This window comes from Phyllostomus hastatus, unplaced genomic scaffold (genome assembly GCF_019186645.2).
Source record: "Phyllostomus hastatus isolate PE091 unplaced genomic scaffold, TTU_PhHast_1.1 phas_contig_198, whole genome shotgun sequence".
NCBI classification, from domain to species: Eukaryota; Metazoa; Chordata; class Mammalia; order Chiroptera; family Phyllostomidae; genus Phyllostomus; species Phyllostomus hastatus.
Window position 1 is genome coordinate 2,947,781 of NW_025333715.1, and position 25,899 is coordinate 2,973,679.

Here is a 25,899-nt window from a genome sequence, read left to right on the forward strand (position 1 = left end):
CCCTCACTTCCTCAGCCCCGCCCGCACCCCTGCAAGGTGGGGTGTGTTATCCCCGTGTGCAGGTGGGAAACTGAGACTCAGCGCTCGCCCCCTTGAAGGAGGGTCCTGGGTCCCGGCCCCTCACAGGGAGGGGCTGTAACGGAGGCCAAGAGTGGAAAGGAACCAGTCCCCCTCCCCCCCCCACCCCCAGCAGGCCTTCCTTCTGTGTGTCCGCCTCTCCTCTCTCCGCTGACACCGTCATCGATTCATTCTTCCTGTGCTGTGTTTGTGTCTCTCGAGTGGGGAAAAGCACAGCCGGGGTCCCCAGGGCTGTCTCACCCACCTGCCGCGGCCCGATAACTTGGGAGGGCAGGGTGCGGTGGGGGGGGCGGGGGCGGCGGCTGAGCCGCCGAGGCCCGGGATGGTCCCGGCGGGGCCCTGGCCCGTCACCCGGAGGGAGCGGGCAGGGGTGGAAGCCCGCGGCCCGTGGCCTGGGGCCGGGAGCTGGGCTTCCGTCCGCCCAGCGCCTCCGCAGGAGGGGACGCTCAGCTCGGCCTCCGTCAGCGGGGTGCCCTCGGCAGACCGGTCCCCTCCCTGGGCCTCAGTCTCCTCGCCAGTGACGTGGGGAGGGGCTCAAGGAAGGGAGCCGAGGAAGGAAGCCGAGGTTGGAACTTGACCCCAGAGCCCAGCCTGTGGGCGGGGCAGGTGTGGGTGTGGCCGAGGGGAGAGGACCCAGCTGGGGAGAAAATGTTGGTGGTGACCTGCACACCGTCCCAGCCCTGACATGTCCCCCCCCCCCTCCCCGCCACTGCCGTGGGCGGAGCCGGCTTCTCCCCGCCGCCCTGACCCCACAGAGGCCCCTCGGAGTGAGGGTCCTCGTGCCTGCCTGGCATGGGCCCAGGGGCCCAGGTCTTCGGACCCAGGACTCCGAGCCCTCCCGCCGGAGCCCCGGAGGTGGCGTTTCTTGGCTAAAGCAAGGGCTGCAGCCACGACGCTGGTGCCCAAGGTCACTCCTGGCGGTGGCAGTGAAACGTGGGAGTTTGACCGAGACCTCGGCCTGGGTCTGAGCACGCGCGCTTTGCGGCGCGGCGACCCCGGCACGCCGGCCGGTGAGTGTCGGCGGAGCTCCCTCTCTCTGGGCAGCAAACACGTCTTCAGCACCTGCTGTGTGCCCAGCATGGCGGGGGTCCACAGAGGCCCCGTCGCCGCCTCGAGGAGGGCGTTCCAGACAGGGGGGCGGCCAGCAGCGGGTGCGGCGGGAGGCCCAGGCGCAGCGAGAAAGGGACGCCCGCACGGGCAGGAGTGGCGTTCAAACCACGGGGCGCACGGGGCCTCCCCGGTCGTGGGCAGCGGGCAGCTCCGGAGAACAGTCGCTCAGGGGGCACCGGCTGCATGTGCCGGCGGCCCCGCCAGCCCTTCCGGCCCTTCCCATCCCCCTTCGGTTCCCCGGTGAGGTGGGGGCCCGGTGCCTGTGGTGCAGGTGAGGAAACTGAGGCCAGGGGTGACGTGCCCAGAGCCCAGGTCGGCCAGCTAGTAAGTGACAGAGCTCAGACGCCAGGCCGGTTGCCCGCTTGGCCGGAGGCCCCGCTGCCCCTGTCCAGAGAGGCTTCCTCAGCTCTGAACGAAGGGCTGTGCATTTTTCATTCTGCAACGCACGTTGCACAGTATGTCGCCTGCCCTCGGTCCCAGCCCTTGTCCGGGTCCCAGCCCAGTGGACTGTGGGAGGGGACAGGCGCTGCCCGGGGAGGCCCCGTGCCGCCCTCTGGGGTCACGGGAAAGGTGGACGGCGCTGAGTGCACACAGCAGGGCCCCCCGCCGTGCGCCGGGGCCCGGGGAGGCCGCGTGGCGGACGCAGGTCTGGGAGACGAGTCTGAGCCTGCCCGGGGGAGGGAAGGCGCAGCACAGCCGGGCAGGCGAGAGCGTGGGGGAGGGGCCAGAGGGGGCCGGAGGGGGCCGGAGGGGCCAGTACCCTGGCAGGAGTCTGGTCTGCACCCTGAGGCCCCATGGGAGGCCCTCAGAGGGTTTTAACCGGGGGCTGATGGGATGGGATCTGCCTTTTGAAAGCTCCGGGTGGGTCGCAGAGGACAGGAGCAGTTCAGGGAGACCCCACAGACCTGGGCGGTTCGGGGAGGGGGATGCGGAGGCGTCAGGAGGGGCAGGCTCGGCCTGCGGACTGCAGAAATGGGGACAACACGGGACCTCGGGGCCTGCACGGGGTTCAGCGAGAGGATGTGGGTGAGGGGCTGCCGCAGGGCCGGGCGGCAGCGGGGGCTCCGTTCGCGGCGGCCGTCCCTGCTGGCCGGGCAGCCCAGAGCCCCGGCTGCCCGTGGTGAATGCGTCGCCCCCCAGCCTGTGTCTGTCCTCTGTGCGTGCACTCGGCCACCTCGGGCGGGGCCCAGTGACAATGCATCCTGCCTTCCTGCCGCCGCCGCCACTTCCGCCCGCGGGCACCAGGGGTCAGGAGGGCAAGCTTCACGCGGGCTCTGTGCCTCCGAAGCGGCGGCTCCTGGACGTGAGGCTCCAGAGGGACATTTCACAGCTGCGAAGTGGACGCTGTCCCGGAAGCAGACGGGCACAGACTGGGGACGCGGCCTGCCCCGCCAGCGAAGGGCCCTGGGACCTGGGGAGCTCGCTGGAGGTTGACCCTCGCCACGGACACCTCGTGTGCTCACATGCGTGTGCACACGTGAACGCCCGTCCGTCGGTGTAGGCGGGGCACGCAGCTCCAATGCTGGCTCCGCCCCTCCCCCTCCACCTGCACCCCGGGGAGGCGACAGTGCAGCCTGGGTGTGGCGAGGGGCGAGGGGGCTCTGCCCCGGGTGGGCACCCCACAGCTGTCGCTGCTGTCCCCCTGTCATTAGTTCCAGACCTGTCTGCTGGGCACCTGCTGCCCCCAGGCCTGTTAGCGAGGCCACACAGGGCCCTGCCTCTGCTCCAGTACTGACTGGTGGTGCCCGAGCTGCTTCCGATGGGAGAGACTGGGGCAGGACCCAGGCCGGAGAGGGAGGGGAAGGCGTCCCGAGCACTGGGTCCACGCCCTAGGTCCCCGAGGGCTGGGCTGGGCTGGGCTGGAGGAGCGTAGAGAGGGATCAGCGGCAGCCGGGGGTAGGGCGCTCAGGCATGAGCACGGACTTGAACTCGAGTCACCCGGACTCCTCAGGAGGCAGGCGGGTGGTCAGAAAGCAGGCCCTGAGGACCGTCTAGGACCTGGACCGGAGGGCGGGGCCCGGGGGGAGGCAGGCAGCACGCGCCGCGGGCACTTTCGGAGCACCTGCTGGACGCCAGCCCATGCGGAGCTCTCTGATGCGTTGCTTCCTTCAGTCGTCACAGTGATTAGATACTATTTTTGTCCCCATTTTAGCCAAGAACACTGAGGAGACTTGTCCCAGGTCACGTGGGGCATGGTTACAAAACGTGGAGCCGGGACTTGGCCCCGGGCGGTCTGGCTCGAGCCCAAGAGCCTGACCCGCAGGCGGTGCCGCCCTTGACTGGGTCCAGGCCCGAGGTGCTGCGCTGGGCCCCGCCCACCGGAGGGCGTGGTGCTGAGGAGGGGTGGGCCGGGGGACGCCGGGAGCCTCCAGGCTTTGGGCCAGGGGCCAGAGGTCAGGCCTGGGGTGCCCAGGGCTGCCCCTCCCGCACACCCCCCAGGCCCTGCCCCTGCCACCACCCCTCCCCTGCCCAGCCCGGCCGACCGACCAGAACAGATCTGTGGTTCCCGCTGGGGCTGAATTCATCTTCCCCAGCTCTGTGTCTCTTCACATACCCTCCTTCCTCTCCTCGCTGGCCTCGCCAAACTCGGTGTTTAAAAATAATCCTCAGATCTGGGAACTGCAGTCCCCGGCTGACCCCGGGGGCAGACCACAGAGATGCGTGCCCGGCTCGTGACTGTGGATCCGTCGGCGTGCCCCTAGCCGGAATGTTCTTACGGCCATTGGAGCTTGTGGTTGGCCTCACGTGAGCGGCCATCCTGGGCAGTTCACCAATTTTCAAAGAAATGGAACCTGGATGATACAAGGACTGCCTGTGGCGCATGTGCTTTCTGGTGGGCGTTGGTGTGGGGGCCGCAGACCCCTCGGGCTGGGAGGGAGAGTGAGCTTGAAGGCTGGGTTGGCCTCTTGTCTGAGCTGCTGAGTGGCTGTGTGACCTTGGGCAAGTCACTGCTCCTCTCTGAGCCCCAGTTTCCCTCTTCATGAGCTGGGGGGTCTGACGATCCACCTCCCTGACTCCCATGAAGTCACCCGGTGAAAAGCTGGAGACCCGTGACGAGCTCAGCCAATGAAAGCCAGCCCCGGGCGGAGGCCCCTGAGGCTGCAGCCCCCAGCAGCAGCGCCTGGTTGGGGGGACGGGGTGGTGGCGAGGTGGGGTGCGTGCCCTTCCCGCCCACACGCCCATTGCTGCTGGAGCAGCTTCCAGCAGATGGCCCCTGTGGGTGTCCCAGCGGGGAGTGCTGGCCGGCGTGACGTGCCCTCCTCACCGGAGCTCAAAGTCCCGGAGCCCAGGTCCCCCTCTGCTGCCCTGCGGAGGGACGAGGTGATGGCTTTGGCCTTGTGAATGTCAGCGCTCTGGATCACGTGATCTCTGAGGCCGGCTCTCCGGTGGAGGCCGAGCCACGGGGTTCCTGACCGGACAGGGAAGGGGCGCTGGCCTCCAGGCGTCGCTGCCCGGGTGCTGGAAAGGGCATCTTACGTAACTTCCCATGGGTGGATTTTTCTTCCCCTCCAGATTCAGCCTTCGATTCTGGCCCCGGGGCTGCCCTGGGAGCCCGGGCAGGTAGGACAGGACCCCCCCGCCCCCGGCCACCAACCCAGAGACTCCACACCCTGACCCTGGTCAGGCAGCCCTAGGGGTGGCCGAGGACACTGAGCAGACCTCGAGGCGTGGGCCAGCGGGCAGGGGACAGACGCAGCCACAGTGTGTCATGGTAGGGCACACCAGCGGTGTGCAGGACCCGGATACCCACAAGGCAGGGTAACCCTCACCACAGGCCCCCGGCCACTGTTCAGTTCCCCCAGACTGTCCCTGGGGCCCGGGGCCGGTGTCCCCGGCTGGGGTTCCCACCCGTCTGTGAGGGGCTCCGGAGCCCGAGCTCTGTGGCTGCGGCCCCCAGCGGGCCAGGCCCTGGCTCGGGACCCTCGGGGGCTGATGGAGTAGGGCATGGGGGCCAACCACTCCAGGTATTACTGGCGGGCGTCTTTGCCTGGTGCCCCTGATGGCAGGGACCCCCATCCTCCCAGCCCCTAGAGCCCAGCCCAGACCCCTTTCAACAGTCAGCAGTCAGTGAGTAGGTGTTGAGAGAGTCGATGAATGATCACGTGAATTAATGCATTACTGTAAGAGATGGTGTATGATAATTCTCAGTGGGGAGACAGACTTCTTCCAGCTGATGGAATCAAGGCAGGCTTCCTGGAGGAGGTGGCGTTGGAGCAGCTTCTAAAGGGATGCAGGATATGGACTCCCAGAAATGAGGGGAGGGCACTCAGGTGTGAGTGGCAGCCTCCCCCCATATAGGCAGGGCTGCGTAGGGAGTGGGAGCAGCAGGAGAGAGCCCCGGGCAGAGGTGGACCCCCTTCTTTCTGGCGTTGGACCAACCCACCAGCTCTCAGCCTGGAGCCTCAACTCCAAAAGTGGGGCAGCCCCACCTGCAGGGGCCAGAAGGACCTGGAGTCCGGGGACTCATCTCTGCCCCCCCATCTGTGGGGCGGGGCCACGGGGCAGGGTGCCCTCTCAGAGGGCCTGGCCTCCTCCGCCCCTGCCCGCCGCTTCCAGGCCTGATCCCCAGGTGCCCCAGCAGAAAGCCCTTCCTAAGCACTTCGGAACGCTTTAATCTCCTCCATCCTCGCCAGAGGGCCCCGAGGGAGGCACGGAGGACACCGGGGCTCAGAGCAATTAAGCAGCTTACAGCGGGTGGGGCAGAGCAGGCTCGGGTGGGAGCAAGAGGCCGGCCGGCCGGGGAGACGGGAAGAGCCCTTCCCCAGAGGGGACGCAGGGGCACTGGGAGCCAGTGTCGCGCGAAGGCATTTCAGCTTCATCCCTGGGACTTGCCACCCCGTTTTTAAAAAGCCTGGGTCAAACACCGAAGAAGGGCTCCTGCTCCCTTTGCGCCTCCACGCTGCCCGGGCGCCGGTGAGGAGACCAAGGACCCAAGAGAGAGGGACCGGGGCCGATCCTGACCTCCTGAGTCCGGCCCTGCGTCCGGCCCTGCCTCCTCCTGGCAGAGTCCCTGGAGCACAGGTTGCCCCGGTGGCTTCCTGCCCTGCCAGCCGCCGAGCAGGAGGCAGCGCGGCCTGGGGTCCGGCTGGGGTCCCTGCACTCTCCCTGACCAGGCTGGCAGCTGTGTGAGCGAGGACGGGCCAGCTTATTGGTGGCCCCTGCAGCCCAGCCCCAGCCCTGGCCGGTGCCCCAGGACAGAATGGGCAGCCAGAGGGGCCGCTCCTGCGGGCCGCGTGTGGCCCTGCTCCCTCTCCTTTTCCAGAACCGTGTTCCCTGGCAGCACATTGCACTGAGTGTGCACACCTCTGGGGCCAGCACCCCCTCCCCGGGGGCTGGAGGGCCTCACCAAGGCGGGTGGGTGCAGGAGCCTGCTCTGCGGCTGAGGCATAGCCCGGCCGAGAGGGCCCGCAGCGTCTCCGCCGAGGCGCGTCCTGGCTCTCCCAGGGTCCGCCACCTCCGGTCACATCCTGCTCCCAGCCGTGCCGGTGAGGATGCTCCCCCCTCCAGGGGCTGCGGGAACCAAGCGCCCAGGCTCGGGCCTCACCTGGCCAATGCTCCGCCAGCCTGGAGGCCAGAATCCGAGGCCAGGGGTCCGCGGGGCCGCCTCCTTGTGGGGGCTCTGGGGCAGACTAGTTTAGGGGAAACTAGGGTTTGCTGGCAGTCCTTGGGGTTCCCTGGTTTGCAGGCTCCTCACCCCCTCTCTGCCTCCCCCTTCCCATGGCTTCTCCCTGGGTGCACTTCTGTGTCCGTGTTTCCTCTTTGTAAGGACACGGGTCACGTTGGGTCAGGGCCCACCCTCCTCCTGTGTGACCTCGTTTTAGCTAATTCCATCTCCACCAGTCCCCCCTTCCCAGTAAGGGCCCGTTCTGAGTTACTGGGGTTCAGACAGCAATGTGAATTGTGGGGGAACAAAATTCATGCCCCATAGTGGGGTGCCATCAGGGCCCGGCACATAGTAGGTGCTCAGCAAATTCATCCTCTCTACCTCCCCCCTCCCCACACTGGCTCCCCCCCCACCTCGGGGCCTTTGCCCTGGGGGCACCCCAGGCTGCAGCCCCCTCCCGAGGAGCCACACTGCTGGTCTGGCGGCGCTCACGTCTGTTCAGCAGCCCCCTCCGCAGTGAGGCCGCCCAGGCGGCCCGTGTTAGCACCCCGCACCCCCACCCCACGCACACACCTTGCTTTATCTTTCCTCCTAGGTTTTTGTAAAACACCCACACACTTCACCATTTGACCCCTTTTAAGTCGCAGCTCAATGGCATTAGGTGCGTTCACACGGGTGGACAACATTCTCGTCTCCCCAGACCGAGACCGACCCCCTTAACCACGAACTCCCCGTTCTCCCACCCCAGCCCCTGGAGACCCCCATCCCACCGTCTGTCTCTGCGAGTGTGACTCCTGCGGGACCCCACAGGAGCGGAGGCCGCGGCGTCAGCGCGCGCGTGACTGGCTCCGCCCACCCAGCACGAGGTCCTCAGGTTCCTCCGTGCTGCAGCCAGAGCCGGAGTTTCCTGCCTGTTGAAGGCGGACTCGCGCTCCGTCGCCTGGACGGCCCCGCTCATCCGTCCGCGGACGCTGGGCTGTCCCCACCTGTCGGCGCCCGCAAGCTGTGCTGCTGTGCGGGGTGGACGAGCGTCGGTGAGAGCCCCTGCTTTCTGTGTCCCCGGCCATCTCCCCGGGGGCTCGGAGCGGTTTAAATGTCCATCTGTTGGCGGGCTGTCACTAGCGCGCCCGCCGGGGCAGGGGCGGTTTCTGTTTAGTTCTGCCTGTGTCTGCGCAGCTCGCCGCGGGGCCCCGGATGCCGGGAAGGTGGCCGGCCCGGCCCGATGCACACGGCAACCGGGTTAACGGAAGTCAGGGCTCACACAGGGCAGGGAGACGGGGGCCCGTGCGCCCTGGGGGTGCGGGAGCCCTCCTCAGAGCGGTGCGTTCTCCTCCCCACGGGCACGCCCTGCCCGCCGGCCGCAGCCGCCCCTCGGTTATCTGTGCCACCTGCGCCACCCGTCCACTGATGAAGTCTCATTTCGCCGTGAAAAGAAGAGGAGGTGGCAGTTGACTAGTGGGGGGGGAGGTCACGCGTTCCAGAAAGGAAATTGGATGGCGTGTTTCCATCCTCCGCGGCCCGGCCCCTGCTCCCAGCAAACCCGCGTCCCCGTCCGCCCGGGCTCCCCGCTCCCCGCTGTGGGCGGCACGGCCAGTGTCTGTCCCCGCCGCCGGCAGCAGCCCACACCGGCCTCTCCGGGTCTCGTTGAACAGGCGGCGCCGGGCGGACCGATGCGAGCCGAATGATGACCAGTTGTGGCCAGCAGTCCCTGAACGTGCTCGCCGTCCTGTCGCTGCTGGTCTCGGCAGGTAGGGCCTCCGCGGGTGCTCGGCGGGAGGGGGCGACGGGGGTGGGGGGGGGCAAGGCGTCCCTTCCCAGGCCCCGTGCCAGCCCAGCCGGGGTCCTGGGTGCTGACTGGGGGTGCTCTGGGTCCCCTGCCCCCCTGGCATTCCCCTCGTGAGGAGCTTCTGTTCGGTGCCGGTGCGGCACCCCATGCACCTGCCCGGGGGCACCACTGAGACGTTTTCTCAGAGGCTGCGGGCTTCGCGGTGGCTGCCAGCCAACCTGGGAGAGAGAGGACCTTGCTCGAATTCTCTCCCCTGCTCCTGGAAGTCAAAGGCCGGCGATGTCGTAGGCCTCCCCTTGTGTTCATGAGGACCCCGAGGCTTGGGGAGGGGGCCGGCGGGCCGGAGACAGTCCAGCCAGTGAGGGGCTGGGATTCGAACCCCCGCTGCCTGACGCCCAGGCCCCACCAGCCTCTTAGACCATGCTGTGACCCCGGCTGGGGTTGCAGGTGGGGCCTCACTCTCCTGTTGACGAAGGTGGGCAGAAACCAAGTCCTCCAGCTTCTCCAAAGCAGCGCTGGCCGACCGGGGAAGCTGCTCTAATCCCAACGGCAAGGGCGGCCGCGTGCACTGAGCCCTGAACGGCTTAGCCCCGTCTGTCACCCCGTCTCTGTCTCTCTCTGTGTCTGTCTCTCGGTACCTCCGTGCCACCTTGCTCATCTCCCACCTCCAGGATGCCATTCCCCAGGCCCCGAGTCCCAAACCCACGCCCATCAGCAGTGCTAGTCCACACTCCCCCAGCCCAGCCCAGCCCAGTGCTTCTGATTCAGAATGTCCACCGAGGGGCCTGAGGCCCCGCGATCCTGCCCACCGGCCCTCAGGGCGTGCAGCGCGGCAGCTCACACTTGGAGACCGCAGCTCTGGGCCTCGGTGTTCCCCTCCATACAATGGGAGCACATGGGACTAAATGAGAAGGCGTGTCCTCCAGGGGCTCACTCGGTGACCTCTGCGTCCCCTGAGCGGCCTCCTGTTCCCCAAGGAGGTGGCTGAGCCGGGGGCCTGGAGCTCCCCTGACTGCTGAGATGCAGGGACCCGGCTCCCGCAGTGGCCGTGCTCGCTTCTGCAGCAGAGGGTGCCGGCCTTGGGGCAGGGTCCAGGGGCTCCCCAGGCCGCCCAGCCGCCCACCGGTCAGCACGGCCCCGCTGGGACACCCCTGGGCAGCTCGGGCGGACACCGGGAGCTGGGTGGGCTGCATCCTGACCGCCCCTCGGGGAGACAGACCTCCCAGCCAGCCAGAGGAGCGGGTGCCAAAGCAGCGCCTTTGTGGTTGGAGAAGTGCACGCAGCCAGCGAGGGCCCTTTTTAGCAATACAAATGAGATACAGCGATCCCTTTTATGAAGACACTAATTAAGGCCGAGACAGCGGCTCCAGGATTTTTCCATTGTTATATTTATTCAAGTTTCTCTCCTGCTTATCACCGTTGGCACGGCGGTGAATGCCGTCCTGGGCTTGCAGCGGCAGCAGTGGCTGAATAGGGGCCTCCGTCTGAGGCCAGGGCAGCTGGCCCTAGGACGGGGCGGGGGGGTGGGGCGCTGGGACAGGCTCCCGGGCACCTTCGGGCCCAGGGCACTGCTGTAGTAGAGACCAAGGTACGCAGGGGGTGTCCCTTCTCCCCAAGGGGGACCGGTCCTTGCACCCACGCCGCCTGCCCCCGAGCCAGCCCGGGCTTGTCAGCAGGCCTCCCGTCCACCCCGGCCACATGGCCGCAGGGGTGGGGAAAGCCGGTGATGGCGGCCTGCAGAGGGCCCCCACCCTGGGCCGGCCTGAGTGGGTGCCCGCTCCACCACCACCTCCCAGCTCAGGCAGGTCATGGCAGGCCTCCGAGCCTCAGTTTCTACATCTGTAAAGTGGGCCCTCAGATCTGCCCGCTAGAGTAGCCAGCTGGCCCAACGGAGGAGGCAGAGCCGGCCCGTCCACAGTTAACGCTTCCTAGGTGAGCGCCTGCTGCACGCAGAGATGCCGGGGAGGGTCCGCAGGAGGAGCCCCGGGCAGGGGCCGCAGAGCGCGCCGGGCTGTGGTCGGAGGGAGGGGGTGGGAGCCCAGAGGGGCCTTCCTGGTGGAGGTGAGGCTCGCTCGGTGGGCAGAGACCTGCGGGAGCCTAGGCCAGACCCACCGGGCCCCACCGGGCCCCACCGGGCCCCACCGCCGGTGCTCCGGCCTGTGCGCGTCCCCGCCGAGCCCCGGGCCTCTGTTTTCCAGTCCTGTCCGCGCACTTCCGGGTCTGCGAGCCCTACACGGACCACAAAGGCCACTACCACTTCGGCTTCCACTGCCCCCGGCTCTCGGACAACAAAACCTTCATCCTGTGCTGTCACCATAACAACACGGTTTTCAAGTACTGCTGCAACGAGACGGAGTTCCAGGCGGTGATGCAGGCGAACCTCACGGCCAGCTCCGAGGGCTACACGCACAAGTAAGTGCCCCGCCGGGCCCACGACCCCGCGCCGTGGGCCGCACGCCCCCTGCCCCAGGGCAGCTGTTGGAGAAGGGCGGCCAGGATGGGGGGTGGCTGGAAAGGACTTGGGGGAGTTCAGGAGACCGGGTTTTCTGGCCGGTTCTATCCTCAGAGCCTCAGCCTTTCCATCTGAGAAATGGGCGCATGACGCCTACCTCTCAGGGCTGCTGCGAAATTAAATGAGGCCAAGTGTGTGGAAGGCTTTTAGGCAAAAAGTGCTTGGGCCTGGAACCCAGGGGGCCCAAGTTCCTTCATTCGTCCCTTATATGTTCAATAGTTTCTTGGCAATGCTCTTGACCCAGAGGTTAATCCGACACAGCCTCCTTCCCTAGGGTGATTAAAGAACCGGAGACCGGCCCGATGGAGGGGCCCTGTGGAGTGGTCGGAGAGAGGAGGGTTCGGGCAGGAGAGCGGTGGGCGCGTGCTCAGGAGGGAGGAAGCAGCCTGTGTTTCTCTCACGCTGACGGGCACTGAGCATGTGGTCGTGTGTTCGAGAGATGCCTGTGTTTCTCTCACTCTGAGCTAGCCCTGTATGTCCTTCGTCGTTTTCCTATTGAATCTTTGTCCATTTTCTTATTTATTTACAGGAACTCTTTATATGTGAAGGAAATGTGCATTACAAAGATGTTCTCAATGTGTCTTTGAATTTGTGATGCTTTTTTCCCATGCTTAATTTTTAAAAAATATTTTATTTATTCACTTTTAGAGAGAGGGGAAGGGAGGGAGAAAGAGACAAACATCAATGTGTGGTTGCCTCTCGAGTGCCCCCTACTGGGGGCCTGGCCTGCAACCCAGGCATGTGCCTGACTAGGAATCGAACCGGTGGCCCTTTGGTTTGCAGGCCAACATTCAATCCACTGAGCCACACCAGCCAGGGCTCGTGCTTAATTTGTAGTTGTTATGTAGTCAGTTGGGTCTAATTTTTATTTAATGTCTTCTGGGTTTTGTGTCATACTAAGAAAGACTTTCTTTACTCTGAGATCATTAAAAATACCCCCCGCCTTTTTAACTTCTTTTATGTTCTGATTTTTTGCCTTCAAATCTTTGTCAGAAATGTATTTGGATGTCAGCTTTGAGGCAGACATCAAACGTTGTTTTTTAATTTTTCCAAATGGATAGGCTGCTGTCCCAACACCAGCCACTGCATTGTCTGTCCTTTTCCCCCTGGTGAGGAATGCGAACTCATACCCTATAATGTACTCACTCTGAGTGTTAACGTATCAAGCACGGAGGACTGAGTGTGGAATGGAGTTCCTACCCACACGCGAGCACCGCACCACGATCAATACCGCGCTGTGCCTTTATGTGCTTCAAAGTCGTCTTGGTCTGCTCTCTGTGGCTCTTCCGTTACAGGAGCTCTAGAGTTAGCTTGTGTAGCGCCCCTGCCCACCGCCCAGAAAAAATCCAGATAGTATTTTTTACTGAGATTGTGTTGAACTCATGCATTAATTCCAGGAGACTTGACTTTTCATGATGCCGAATATCCCTCTCCCAGAACATGCTGTATCTTCCCATTTGTTCAAATTTTCTTTCATAGTAATTTGGAGTTTTCTTCATATAGATATCGCACGTATCTTTCACATTTATTGCTATGCATCTTTTATGCTGCTATAAATAGGGTCTTTTCTTCCACTAGATTTTCTAAGCAACTGCTGTTCAGATGGTCATACCCAGTGATTTCTGTACATGCATTTTACACTCAGCCAACTTACTAATATTTCTCATCTTTGTAGTACTTTTTCAGTTGTTTCTCTTAGGTTCACTTTGCCATTTGCAAACAATGGTAACCATGTCCTGCTCTCCAAGTCTGTGCCTCACGTCTTTTTCTTGTCCGATCGTGTTGGCAAGTACCTCTAAAACAGGCTTTGACACTGTCGGGCATTCTTATCCTCCTCCTCACCTGGATGGGGGTGCTTCAGATGTTTGGCTAGTAACTCTGAGGCTGATTCTTAGGGCAAACATACTGTTTTCGTGGTGAGGAAAAAACCCACCCGGAAGGAGTGTTTGTTGAGTAACTGTTGAAGGGATTCTGAGTCCCGGTCTCCCTGCTGTTGGGGCTCCAGTGCTCTCCCTCTACGCCCAGCTCACTCGGGGAAGTCGCCTCTCTCTTCCCTTTGGTCAGGCAGGAGGTCGGGCTCCCTCCCAGTCTCCCCTCCTCCCGCCACCGCCGGCTCCCCAGCCTTCCTTCCTCAAATGCAGGGTGAATGTCTTCCGATCTGCTCGGGCCTTCGAATAACCCTGTGGGTGGAGCCTGTCAGCAAGGGCTGTCTGTGACCAGGGCTGGAATTGGGCCCACAATCTGGCCCAAGCCGTTCATAAGACCAATGACGGATTCCCTGCAGTGGGGGGAGGGCAATGCCAGGACCCCGACGTGTCGTGTTGTGGTCGCCGGCCAAACACCAGACAGGGGTGTGGCCAGACGTCTCCAAGGCTCTGGCGACCAGCGTCCGGGACCCTCGTTTGGGAGCCCGCAGCTTTCTGTAACACACGCGCATGTTCACACGGGATCTCACACCGAGCGCTTCGCCGGTTCACACAGCGGGCCCCGGCTGCGCTGGCGGAAAGCGGGACCCCCAAACAGAGGCCTTCCCTCGGGGGACCGGAAATACTGAAGATCAGATGCTTAGTGCAGTCCTTAAGCTTGAGGTTCAGACGGCATTGCAGAGCGTGTGGCGTGGGGGGCGGGCTCTGTGCTCGGCCCTCCCCTCTGGGCCCCCATCCCTCGCCCACTGGACACGGAGGAGGTGGAGGCTAGGGGAGGCCGAGGAAGCTGCCTGGTCGGGGCCGCTGGTCCATGGTGGAGCCCAGCGCCAGCCCAGGTCTGCAGCAGGCAGGCTGGAGCCGGAGGGGCCCCAGGCAGGGGTGCGGGCCGAAGCTGTGTTGGCACCTGGGCCCGCCCTTCCCCGCAGGGGCTGCACCCCTGGCCCCACCCAGCACCCTAGCTGTGCCAGTCACCGGGTCTCCGACGATGAAGTGTGGGTGCAGGATCAGCCCCCCAGGTGATAGCCCCCCCTCCCCGGGGTGAGAGGCAGCAGGGTCTGGGAGGGAGCGGGGTGGGCCGGGGTCGGCACTCAGACTCTCTCCTGAGGGTGACAAGGGGTGGGGGAGGGTGTGGCAGAGGGGCGACCGGAGCTGCGCCATGGGGAGCGGAGAGCAGAGCCCCGGAGCTCTGCTCGGGATGGGTCCGTGGACCCCGAGGGACGGGGCCTGCGAGGCCGGGAGGTCCTGGCTGGCCCTGGTGTGTGAGGGGAGCCAGGTGGAGTCCATCTCAGGATGGGTCATCCCCTGGGGGAGTCATTAATCCTCACAGACACTCCAGGAGGGAGAAGGAAGGGCCGGGCTCAGGCAGGTGCGCTCACCTGTTCTCGCTCCAGTCCCATGACCCGAGGGACACCCAGGCCCTTGTTCTGGCCACCGGCTCTGCCACCGCCAGGATGTGTCTGATGCACCGGACCTCAGCCTAGAGGCCAGCCGGTCCCACACCCCAGACAGGGCAGCGCCCGCCGGCTGCCAGTCTGCACGGACCAGGGCAGCCGTGACCCGGGTCGGGCTCCATGAAGAGGCAGGGGGTCCGTCAGGGGCAAGGACGGCCTGGCGCCTGCCCACCCGGCCGCCCCGCCTGTGAATTGGCCAGGAGGCGGGACCACTAACAAGGCACGGGAGAGTGCTGCTGATGACATTTATTTGTGTTTCCTGGAGGAAAAGAATGCTTTGTTTGGGTTCTGGCCGCCTGGCGGAAGGGCAGGCCGAGCGAGGGAGGCAGCGCCCCCTAGCCCACTGCCAGGCGAGGGACCCCTGGCGTTCATTCAGGACAGAGGTGCCGCTCACCTTCCCCTGCGGGCGCCGGGCAGCAGCGTCTGTCCTGGGCACAGGGTGGGGCGGGGCGGGGTGGGGTGTGAGGGGTCAGCAGTCCGCTCTCTGGGGACAGGGAATGTCTCGCTGGCCCTGGTGCCAAGGAGTGCGGTTTTGTGGGATACCTGGGTGCTCCCTCGCCAGGCACATGGGCTTCGGGCGGGCGCGTGGGAGAGGGCTTCTGGGGCCACAGAGCACGCTCAGGGGCCTTGGAGGGGGAGCTGGACGAGGGTTCGCTCTGTGCATGAAACCTCTTCCCTGAAGCTGCCCCTCCCCAGGGCTCAGGAGCATGCCAGCCGCACGGAGGGCCGGGTGGCAGGGCCCCGGCTGCTCTGGGCCGGTCCTGCGGGCCAGGCACCCCCCCCCATCCCCCCCATCGCACTTTGGACTCTGCGTCCAGCCCCGGGGGCACCGTCAGAAGCCTCAGGTGATCTTGCCGGTTGCTCAGCCCCATCAAGGCCCGTTAGGCATAAAACCTGCTCACACCGGCAGCCTTGTAAGGACAGGGGAGGGTCTAGAATCCAGGTTTCCTGACCTGAATACACTCCCTCCCCCACACGGGGATGGGGACGGGAGATAAGTGAGCACTTACTTGCACTCGGGGTGATGCGATGGGCCTCCCACCAACCCGCTCACTCGCGTAGAGGTGCTGTCCATACAGGAGGCCTTGCTGGCCAAGCCACACCAGGGCTGAGGCTCAGAGAGGGCGAAGACTTGCCTGTGGTCACACAGCACCCACGTGGCAGAGCGGGGTTCGAGACTGGGGCTCAGTTACGCCGTGAGAATGAGCAGCCCCAGGGCCGTCCCAGGGCTCGAGGCGCAGAGGCTTATTTTTGGCCCCCACCCACCCCGTCTCCCTGGGGTCCCCTGCGGCTCTGACACGGGTGTCTGTGCCCCAGGCCGATGGGGCAGTCCCCACAGCAGAGGGCAACAGTGCCAGCAGAACCACAGGGTGACTCCCATTCAGGAGCAGCTGGGACAACCTGCTTTTAATTTTGTGTGTGTGTTTTTAAATTTGTTTTTGTTTGTTTGTTTTGGGCAAAGCACATCGCTGGGCCAGGTCTGTTTCCAGCGAGGGGGAGAGACCCAGGTTGGATCCCGGGGGCAGGCCTGCAGGGGGGACAGTGAGTACTGTGGACTCTACTTCACGGCCCCGAGCCCATGTTTCTCTGGGCGCTGGACAACCTCGTCCTGCTGTGTGACCTTGGGCCAGCCGCCTTGCCTCTCTGGGCCGAGAGCAGTGAGCACGCCAGGTGCCTTAGTCGCAGGAGCCGCCCCCTCCGGGCCCCGCGGCATCTCACTAAGCCTCAGCGCCACACCCACACCCACAGCCAGGGACCCCTGTCACCCAGGTTGCAGACGGCTTCCCGAGGCCACAGCGAGCGCGTGTTGCAGAGCTGGCATTGGCATTCGGACAGCCCTGACCTGGTCCACAGTTCGGCACCAGTTAGCCGATTGCCCTGGCCCGCAGGCTGCCCCACAGCGGGCTGGGTGCTGGGGTGTTTGGGGTGAGGCAGGCCCAGGCTGTTCCTCTGGGACCCGGGGGCTCCAGGAGGTCGCCTCCTCCGTCCGTCCGTCCGCCCCGGGATGGCCCGCCGGGTGCCGACCGGCTCCCCCGGGCCACAGCTGCTCCTCCGCTCACCGGCTTGCTCCTCCCCCGCAAGGTGTCCGGTGAGGTTCCTCCGTCAGGGAAGGTCTCGTTCATGGCTCCGGAGACATCACAAGAATGCACATCAGTAGATGTCCCAAAATAGAATGCAGAGCTGGAAATTTGGCTGGCTTCACATCTTGCCCCATAAAACAGCCTCTATTTTAACTTCTGCCCTTTAAACGCGCGCACACACACACACACACACACACACACCCATAAAAGACCTCTGCATCTGCACGGAATTAATTTCCAGATCATATTTTTAAAATTAAATTTAAAAAAGAAAAACAAGATGCTCGCAGCCAGCCAGCCACGAACGGGGCTGGCGGTGGAAGGCAAGAGAGCCGTGGTGGACGGCACCTGCGGCCCGGCTTCCCAGCTGGCTGCCACCTCCAGGCTGGCCTCCCTCGCAGGGGAGGGGGTGTCGGGGAAGGGGGCCCCTCCTGCAGGGGCTCCGCCCCCTTCTCTGAGATCTGTGCCACCGCTGAGGCCTGTCCGTGAGGACGGGGACGCGATGAGATGGTGGGCAGCGGGGGTGGGGGGCTGGAGCCCGTCCTCAGGTCCCGGTGGTGCGTGAGCCGGGACAGGTGGGTACCCACACAGATGCGGGCAGGCTCCCTGGACGTTTGTCCTGGACTTGACCTTGGGATTTCTCCAAGATTCAGCAGAGTCTGAAGTCAGATGGACCCGGGCCCCAACCCCAGCACGGCGCCACTCTCCGGCTGTGCAGCCTTTGGCGAGGGGCTTTGTCCCTCTGGGTGTCACCTCCTCTTCTGTGAACTGGGGAGCCCCGGGTGACCCCGGGCACTGGCGTGTCGTGATCGCTGCGGGACTGTTAACTCTCACTGAGCGTGCGCAGGGAAGGTGCAGCCTAGTGACGAAGTTAGTGTGCAGGCCACCGTGGCCACCAGCTCGCCATCAGCCCTCGTGTGTGTTGGCTTATGGAGTGGCAGAGGTGGCCCCGTGCTGACATCGGGGCCCACTAAGATAAGGCGACCTGCTCCTGGCCCCGGGCAGCGGTGAGCACAAGGTGCCGACAGTCCCATAGAACAGCGAAGGCAGCACCCTGTGTTCTGGGAAACCCAGCAGCTTTGGGAGCCCAGGGTGGCTTCCTGGAGGAGGTGACAGCAGTTTTGAGACATGCAGGCAGGGCCAGCTGGGGGGCACAGCAGGTCAGGACCGAGTTCCAGGCAGAGGAGCGGCATAGACAAAGTGCTGGAGGCGGCTGGTCTGCTCTCAGAACCTGGGGGGCACCTGTCCCAGGTAGGTTGTGGCTGAGGTTAGACACGTGTGCCGGGAGCTAGGCTGAGGGTTCAATCCCGGCTCTGCCACTGAATGGCTGTGAGGCCTCGGACACACCTTTTGACGCCTCTGATCCTCCTGCTCCATCTGTAAATGGGGGGCAGGGGCGGTCCCAATAACCCTCCCTCCGGGTGCAGGTGTGGGAGGGGCTAAGAGGCGGAAGCATTTAGAGCAACGCCTGCCCAGGCTGCTTCCACGTTTCCCAGTCCGGGAGGCTCCAGGCCCAGCTGTGGTCCAGCTGCCACCCCCAGCCGGCCCCGTCCTGGACTCCCTCCCTGCAGGGCAGTATCGGAAAACAACTGCCTCTGCCACCCCCTCCCTGTACCCCCACCTCAGGCCCGTCGGCCGCTGCCCTGGGAACCCCTGAGGGAGGCACGGTGCTTACACACCGCTGTGGGGGCTTCCGGGACGCCCTCCTCTGTCCTCGTGGACGTCCACCCCAGGACGCCTGCCGCAGCACGCCACACCGGCTGCCAGCCTCTGTTCCAGGGGAGGAATTCCATATCCGGGTGTCCCCCAGTGAGTGTGGCTTCCCTTGCAACAAGGCTGGCAGTCACTCACACCTTAGCCTGAACGAGCCCCCAAGACTCCTGCGGGCCTCATGGAGGTGGTGGCTGGTGGTGGGACTGCAGGCAGGTGGCTGTGATGGAACCTGTCTGGTTACTTGTTGCTCGGGCAGAGACGAAGCCCTGATCTCCCGTAGTGCCTGCTCTGCTCCGTACGAGGGCTCGGGCCTGCAGAGGCCTCTCCCTGGAGGGGCCGCCAGGGGTGGGGCTGGGAGGAGGGCGTCCCAGGCAGAGGGCACAGGTGCGCACAGTGAGCATCCCCGGCCGGTCCGCCCCGGGAGGTGGTGGGAGGGGAGCAGCCCATCTCCTTGCTGAGGCCAAGGCCGGGCTGGGGTGAACCGAGCCAGAAGACAGGTGCAGGGTCTGGGAACCGAGACCGGGAGGGCTCCACCTCCTTGCCCCCCAGGCCCAGGGAGATGCAGGGATTCTCCCAGGCCACACAGCAAAGCCGGGCCAATGAGGAGCCAGAACCAGGCCCACTCCCTGGCTCCAGGCCCGGCTCCCCGGCCCCATTCAGGGTCTGGAGGGACCTGCGGTGGGGACCTAGGACAAGGAGGGGCCCCGTCTGGTGAGAGCTGGGGGCAGGGGCAGCGTAAGGAGGGCCCCGGGGCTGGGCGGGCAGGGGGCACCCACGAGGGACAGCTGGCAGATCTGTGAGGAGCACCCACGTGGCGGGGAGGCATGAGGGTGAAGGGAGAGTCCGCCACAGCCTGGGAGCCCTGAATGCCCGACGGAGAATTCCTTCCAAAGGGGCAAACTGGGTGGCTTTTCGAGTTTTCATGGTCTGGTCAAAGGTTTACCAGTGTCCGCCCCTTCTGTCCCCTCCAAGGACCCTGCCTAAGGACCTGGAGTGGGGGGAGCTGCTCAGGCCGGGACAGGGTCCAGGGCGGTGGATTCCAGGGTCTGGGAGGAGGCACACGGGGCAGGTCGGGGAGAGGAAGGGGAGGGGGGGCGTGAGGAGAGGGGGCCAGGAGTCCTCGGGGCCCTCCCCCCCGGGACCCGGACAAGCGCCGTGTGCTCTGATCGCCCAGCTGACGGACCGCTGTCCCTCTCAGCCTCTCTCTCTCGCTCTGTGTTTCCCCAGCAACTACACCGCCCTGCTGGGAGTGTGGATCTATGGCTTCTTCGTGCTGATGCTGCTGGTCCTGGATCTTTTGTATTACTCCGCCATGAACTACGACATTTGCAAGGTTTACCTGGCGCGGTGGGGCATCCACGGACGCTGGATGAAGCAGGACCCCCGGCGGTGGGGGAACCCTGCCCGGGGGCCCCGGCCAGCGCAGCCGGCCCCGCAGCCCCAGCCTCCCCCGGGCTCCCTGCCACAAGCCCCCCAGGCTGTGCACACACTGCAGGGAGACACCCACAGCCCACCGCTGGTGACCTTCCAGAGTTCGTCTGCCTGGTGAGTGGTTGCAATCGGGTCCCAGGCTGCCCGCGCGAGCTTGGAAAATACTAGATCATTGTTGCCACCGTGCTTGACTCGTCGGTTACCTGATTATTTGCCAAGAAAGATTTGAAGTTGCCCATCATAACATGTGCCTGGGCAGGGAAGTCAAAATTAGGGGAGGAAACGGAGCTTGGAGGCATAGCTTGCAAGTTGATTGCACCTAGAGCCTGGTGTGAGAGTCATTGCCACTGAGCGTTAAATGGAGTTGTGAGTTTCCCAGCTGCCTAGGCAAGAGGGGAAATCAGATGATTTTCCAAGTTTTCATAGTTTGGTCAAAGGAAGCAAATCAGTCTGTGAGGGGCAGGGGAGAAGGTTTTTCAGAAAGAATTTAGAATGCGAGCCTATCAGGGGTTCCACTGTGCACATGCGCTGAGTCACTGGAAGGCGTCTGAGGCGACGCAGTGCGAGCAGCCTGCTCAGTGAGCCTCAGGAGAAGGGGGGCAAGCCAGTGAGGGGGGTGGTCTTGGGGGACTGGCCTTGTAGGGCTGGGGAGGGGGGCGTGTTCCAGGCCAACCTGCTCTGCTGCGACTCTCATGTCTGCCTGGCCCCAGTCTGATGGGCGGCCGGGAGTAACCTGAGCTGGGGAGCCCTGGCAGCAGAGGCGGAAGGAGGGGGCGGGGCCTGTGTACCGTGGAGCGGGACCCTCTGCGCAGCTGGCGGGAGTCGGCCCCTGCAGGAGCCGGGCTGGGTGCAGGGGCTCCAGTTAAGGGCTGGGCGGAGCGGTTCTGACTCTATGGGGGTGCAGGGGGGCTGCTGAGCTGCAGCCACGGGCAGGTGACCCCGGGAGGGCATAACCCTGAGCCCAGGCTGTAAGATTTAGGTGCCAAAAACCTATGTCACAGAGGTCACTGCCAAGTCCATGAGCTTTGAAAGCAACCTGAGCCAGGTTCAAGTCCCACCCCTGCCGTTTACCTGCTCGTAACTCTAGGCGAGTTACTTCACCCCCTTAACCTTCCAGTCCTTGGGAGGAATGCACCCCTTTCGCCCTGGGCTTGTCCTGAGGATGAAATGCCCGGCACATAGTAGGCGCTCAGTTCGCCATTGCTGCATCCTCACGGGAGATGCCACCCCGCTAGGGAATGACCACTTAAACAGCTAACAGGCAGTGACCTTTTCAATAATGAATGACTTAAATAATTAATAGGGCATGCTTAAATCAGCTTGTGCTTATTGATCAAATAATTGCCCCATCGATCACGCAGGACACAAAGACCCGGCCTTGCTCAGCAGAGTTTGACAAACGTCTACAGAGCAGGTCCTCCGGGCGGGGGGCTCCTGGTGACGTGGAGGTGACGGCTGGGGACGGCGCACCGCCCGTCGGCCTGGCCCCCGAGGTGGGTCTTCTCACACGTGCGTCCTTCCCAGCAGACACTCTGGGCTGCTCGCCACCCAGGCGTGTCCTCACCCGACAGTCGCGTCAGGAAGTGCCAGGGCGTGAGCGCAAGGCCGGGAGGCTCCGCCAGAACGCTCACCGAGCGCCCCCAACGGCTCCTGTCCCCGCTGCGTCCCACCCAGAAGCCCCCACAGCCCACCGCTGTGCCCGAGGGCCCCCTCTCTCTCTCTCTCTTCCTGCTTTTGCCTCCCGGCCCCTTCAGCCTGGTGGTGGCCTCTCTCCTGGTCCCCTGGCACCGAGGGCCGCCAGTTGTCCCTGCAGCACCCGCCCCCATCTGCGCATTTCCCCTCCACGGTCGCCGCCGTCCGCTCATGAAACTGGGTCGTGGGCCTTTCGTTTGATGTTACGTCCTGGCGCGCTTCCTGCCTCGTCAAGACCTTTGTGTAACCACTGCTTTCACGGCTGTGCTCACTGCCCGCCGAGAGATGACCGTCCATCACTCAGTGACCCACTTCCCTGGCTCCGGCCACCTGCGGTTTTCGGTTCCCCACCTGCTCTGGCCCTCCCCCCCCCACGCCCAGAGCGTGGCCCAGTCCTGGACCAGAGCATCCCCAGCTGTCGGCCTCAGAACCCCTCCCGTCCCTGCCCAGGCGGGGGCCACCAGGGGTCCAGCCCTCACTCCCCCCAGAAGCCAAGCACCGACATTGGAACAGCTCCGCCTACTACGAAACTCTCGTTTTCGTACAGGCAGACCGCAGAGTGGGTGGGCGCAAGGGCTCTTAGAGGCTAATGGGCTCGGGTTCCGATCTCGCTGCCTTGTTTTTTGACGACGGGGGCGGGGGGTGCTCCAGCGGGTGACTTGGCCGACCCCCCTCCCTGGGAAACAGGGGTGATGGGCTCAGCCTCACGAGGTGCTGTCTGCTCACGGGGAGGAGACGTGGGAGTCCCTTGTGCGCAGGAACTGCCCCGAAAATGTCCCTCCTGGCTCCCCGTCAGTGAGTCGGGGGCTGGCGGGCTTTCTGCGGTGTTGAAGACTGCAGTCAGCTGTCCCGAGGGGCCCCCAGCCCTCCGGGCCGAGTGCCATCTGGCCAGGAAGCAATCGACACCCAAAAAGGGTTTCAGGGGATGAGCAGGCGTTTCCTGGAAGGGGACAATGGGCGATCCAGGCAGAGCGCGGCTCCGGCTCCCTCCCTCGGCCCCGCTGGGCGCCTGCCCGGGGGTCACCTGCTCGAGAGTCCTTCCCCGACCGACCGGGGCTCATGGAACAGCACCGGCCCCCAGCCCGCCATCGCTTTCCACCCCCTCATCTTCTCTCCATTTCCTCGGGGTGCTCGCTGCCGGCCACCGTGTTTGGGGTGTGGTCTGCTGTCTTCTCCCCAGTGAGCAGCCCCAAGAGCGTGGGGGTCGGTCTGCTGTGAGCTCAGCACCCGGTCGCAGGTGCCCAGTAAGAAAGAATGGAGTCAACGCGTCTCCTCCTGCCCGGTGCCCGGTGCCCGGCTCCGGGTGGGCGCCCAGCAGGTATCAGGTCTGCGAGCGAGCGCACTGTTCTGGCTAACGGTGGTACCTCTCACTGGTGGAGGAGCTGCTGAGCTGAGCAGCTGCGACAAAGGGAGCCAGTTGAGGTCCCCAGGAACACAGCAGCTTGGTCACCCTGAGCCCCGTGCGTGGAGGAGGAAGCTGAGGCACGTGGAGGGTTAGCAAGCAGCCCAGAGCCCCACGCCGTGGAGGGCTGCTGGAAGCCACGCCCAGGTGCGGCTGCCCAGAGCCCCCTCCCCGGAACAGGGAGCAGCCTCTGCCTGCGCCGCTGCTGCTGGGGGAGCTGAACCCCAGGACGGTGCTCACAAAGCCTTCGCCCTGTGTTCACCTGATGACAGGGCGTCCCTGTGCAGGGCTGGGCTTACCCACTGTGGGCGTGGGGCCCCGAGGAGTCCCTGAAGCCCGGGAGGTCTGGGGCTCCCCTCTGGCGAGGGCCCAGTATCGACCTGAAACTCGCAGTAGGTTCCCCCCAGGCACTGTCTCCTCCGTGGCCACCAGCGGTGGGGGCTGCCTGCAAGGTTGGCTTGGTGTGGTTCGGGGTCGTCATCCTTTCTCTTGCACCGTCTGTGAGGTCTGTCCCAGCCCTCGGAACCTTTCTGGAACCCCAAGGAGGAGCTGGGTGGCACGGTGACCCGTCCATCCACGTGGCAGCTGGCCACCTGCCTCCTTCCTCTGGAAGCCCCGCCCCCTCGGGGGAGGACCTCAGAGGAGGCAACTCGCAGGCCATTGCAAGTTGAGTTTCACTTGGGAAGCCTCACGGCTACACCCCTGCAAACCCAGCGGAGAGAGGGACCCACACGGTCTCGGGGTCAGAGCTGGGTTCAGATGGAGTGCGGAGCTCCCTGCGCTTGCAAGCCAGGAACCTCGGGCAAAGCGCCAAACTGCTCTGAGCCTCAGTTTCCCCAGCAAGGCTCAGGGCGGGGCGGCCAGGGACAGGTGCGTCCGTGCGTGCGTGCTGACTGCAGTTACGGGGGTCATTAGGTTATTAGGTCAGGAGCAGCAGAGAGAAGAAAGCCGCCCACGCCCACCCCCACCCCCACCCCCGCAGGCCTCTCCCGTTGGCTACTTTCTAGGCGCAGCTGTTACTCTTTCCCGACGATGCCCTAACGTGGGTTTGCGGTCTGATTTTTTTCACTTGCATGAAACTAGCCACTATCCTGCCATTTAACTTAATTTTTGTAAACACCATGTTAGCAGCTGCCCCGTCGTCCAGATCCCATGTGCCGGCCAGCAGGAGGTTAGCCGTCCTGCCAGGGAGGCGTTTATAAGGCTGACAGTTTTTGGGGTTGTTTTTTTTTTTACGGTGATGAATAATGTTGCAGGGGCGGCAGCAAACACCTGTAGGTGTTAATGGTTTTTCCTTTTTTGGATTATTGCCTCGGGATAGATTCCCAGCGGGAAGCTATTGAGTCCAGGGCCTCGACAGCTTTCTGGTTCTTCCTGTCGGCGCCAGCTCCGTCCCTCCCAAAGCAGCGGCGCTGGGGGACCGCACTTCGTCACTTCGCAGCCCCGGCTCCGGCACCTGGCGCTCCCACCCTCGCTCTGACACGGTTTGCTGTTTCTCTGATTGTCCAGCGGCTTCCCTTTCCTTTGTTAATTAATCATATCTTTCCCCTGTGGGTTGAGCGTTTATGCGTTGATTTCGCTCTGCCCTCAAGACAGGTGGTAACTGAAGTCTTTCCCAAACCCCAGGTTCCTGGGTGCCCCTCTCGCCTGCATAGCTCTCTCCCCGGGAACTATTTACTTAATACATTTTTAATTGACTTTAAATCAAGTCGCTCTTTCAGAAAACTCCGACTTGCTTTAAGCAGTCGTATCTGGGGTGGAGGAGCCAGACCTTCCCCAACGCACGCGAGAATAAATCCGGAAACGCAGCCAAGGGCCGCGGGGGCCACCGCGCCCTGGCCCGCGAGGGCCGCTGTTCGATTTTCAGGAATTGTGGGAGCCCGTTGTTCCACACGGCCGCGGACGAACGCGAAAGGATGCAAACGTGCAATTAAGTAAATTACATAAAACACAAAAGTAATAGACCCTGGAACCTCTCCGCTTCCTAATTGTGCGGCGGCACTGGCTGCTGTCCATGTCCCCGAGGCCCTACAGCTACTGAGTCCGCATCACACAGTGACCGACGAGCTGTAACCGGGTGGCCGCGCCCTGTCTCCTCCCAGCCCCGAGGTCCCTGACCTCGTGTGGGCGGGGTTTGCACCACGGGAATGGGCGGCAAGCACGACAGGGCAGGGCTCTGTTTCCCGCTGGAGAACTGGCCACGAGGGGTTTGCCGGCGCCCGGCCGTCCACAGTGACTCCGGAGCTCACCCATTCAGCACCTCGAAGGACGCGCCGGCCCAGTGCTCTGTGCTCCTTACCGTGGGGACGGGCGTGTGCTCGCGTGCACTTGTGCACGCGGGAGCCCAGGGCTTCCGGGGACCCGGGGAGCTGGGACGAGAGGCCAGGTGGTCTGGAAGGGAGGAGATTCTCCCGCCCTTTGCAGCTCCTGGCCCTTCCGAGCAGAGAGAGCAGGGGAGACGGGCAGCAGGAAGAGTGGCCCCTCTGGGCTGTCCCGTATCCGCGCTGGGTCCCCGGAGGGAACGTCTCGGGTCGTCGGCCCCTTTGCAAACACTCCAGCTCCATCTTGCTTTTCTTTCTCGGACGCAGTCCATCACGAGGGGGCGGCCTGGGCTCTGCAAACCCACTCGTTTCTTCAACAAGCACTCAGGGAGGGCTGCCTGTGCCCGGCGCTAAGTGCTGAGGATAAAAGAGAAGGGAAAATCGATGCCTCCAGCCACAGGATGAACACACGTCGGAGGAAATGGTGGACACGTCGCTCTGAGGATGCGCTTCTAGAATAAACTAGACTGAGCCCGGCTGTCCACAGCCCCTCTTCCAGCCGAGGGCCCGCTGTATCTGGGCTCGGCGGGGTGGGTGAGCGAGGGCCTGGGGTCTGGCCAGCCCGATCCGCAGGACCGGTGACCGAGGGCTGCCATTCGCTCCCCCCATGCCTGTGAGCTGGGGGCATCAGGGCGTGGAGATATATCCTTTGGGAGCTGGGCTCAGAGGGGGTGCTCAGCCCCATAGCACCCCCATTCCCAGGGGCACACTGCCAGGTACACCTCGTCCTCGGAGGGGCGCCTGCCATCCCGCCCCGGAGGAGACCCCTGCTGCCACCTGCCCCGTGCACTA

At 64.2% G+C, this 25,899-nt stretch overlaps 1 protein-coding gene across 4 annotated transcripts in view; it reads left to right on the plus strand.

Moving 5' to 3' along the window:
• SHISAL1 (shisa like 1) overlaps positions 1 to 25,899 on the plus strand; it is a 93,158-nt gene that overhangs the window by 53,831 nt on the left and 13,428 nt on the right. For 3 of the 4 annotated variants that reach the window (XM_045835068.1, XM_045835067.1, XM_045835071.1), the window contains exons 2-4: positions 8,446 to 8,541; positions 10,778 to 10,991; positions 19,489 to 19,806. In XM_045835068.1, the coding sequence (XP_045691024.1) occupies positions 8,475 to 8,541; positions 10,778 to 10,991; positions 19,489 to 19,806 (599 nt within the window). In that variant the 5' untranslated portion in view covers positions 8,446 to 8,474. Of the gene's footprint in view, positions 1 to 7,805; positions 7,828 to 8,445; positions 8,542 to 10,777; positions 10,992 to 19,488; positions 19,807 to 25,899 lie in introns of those variants that run through there. The other variant, XM_045835069.1, reaches the window with a different exon arrangement.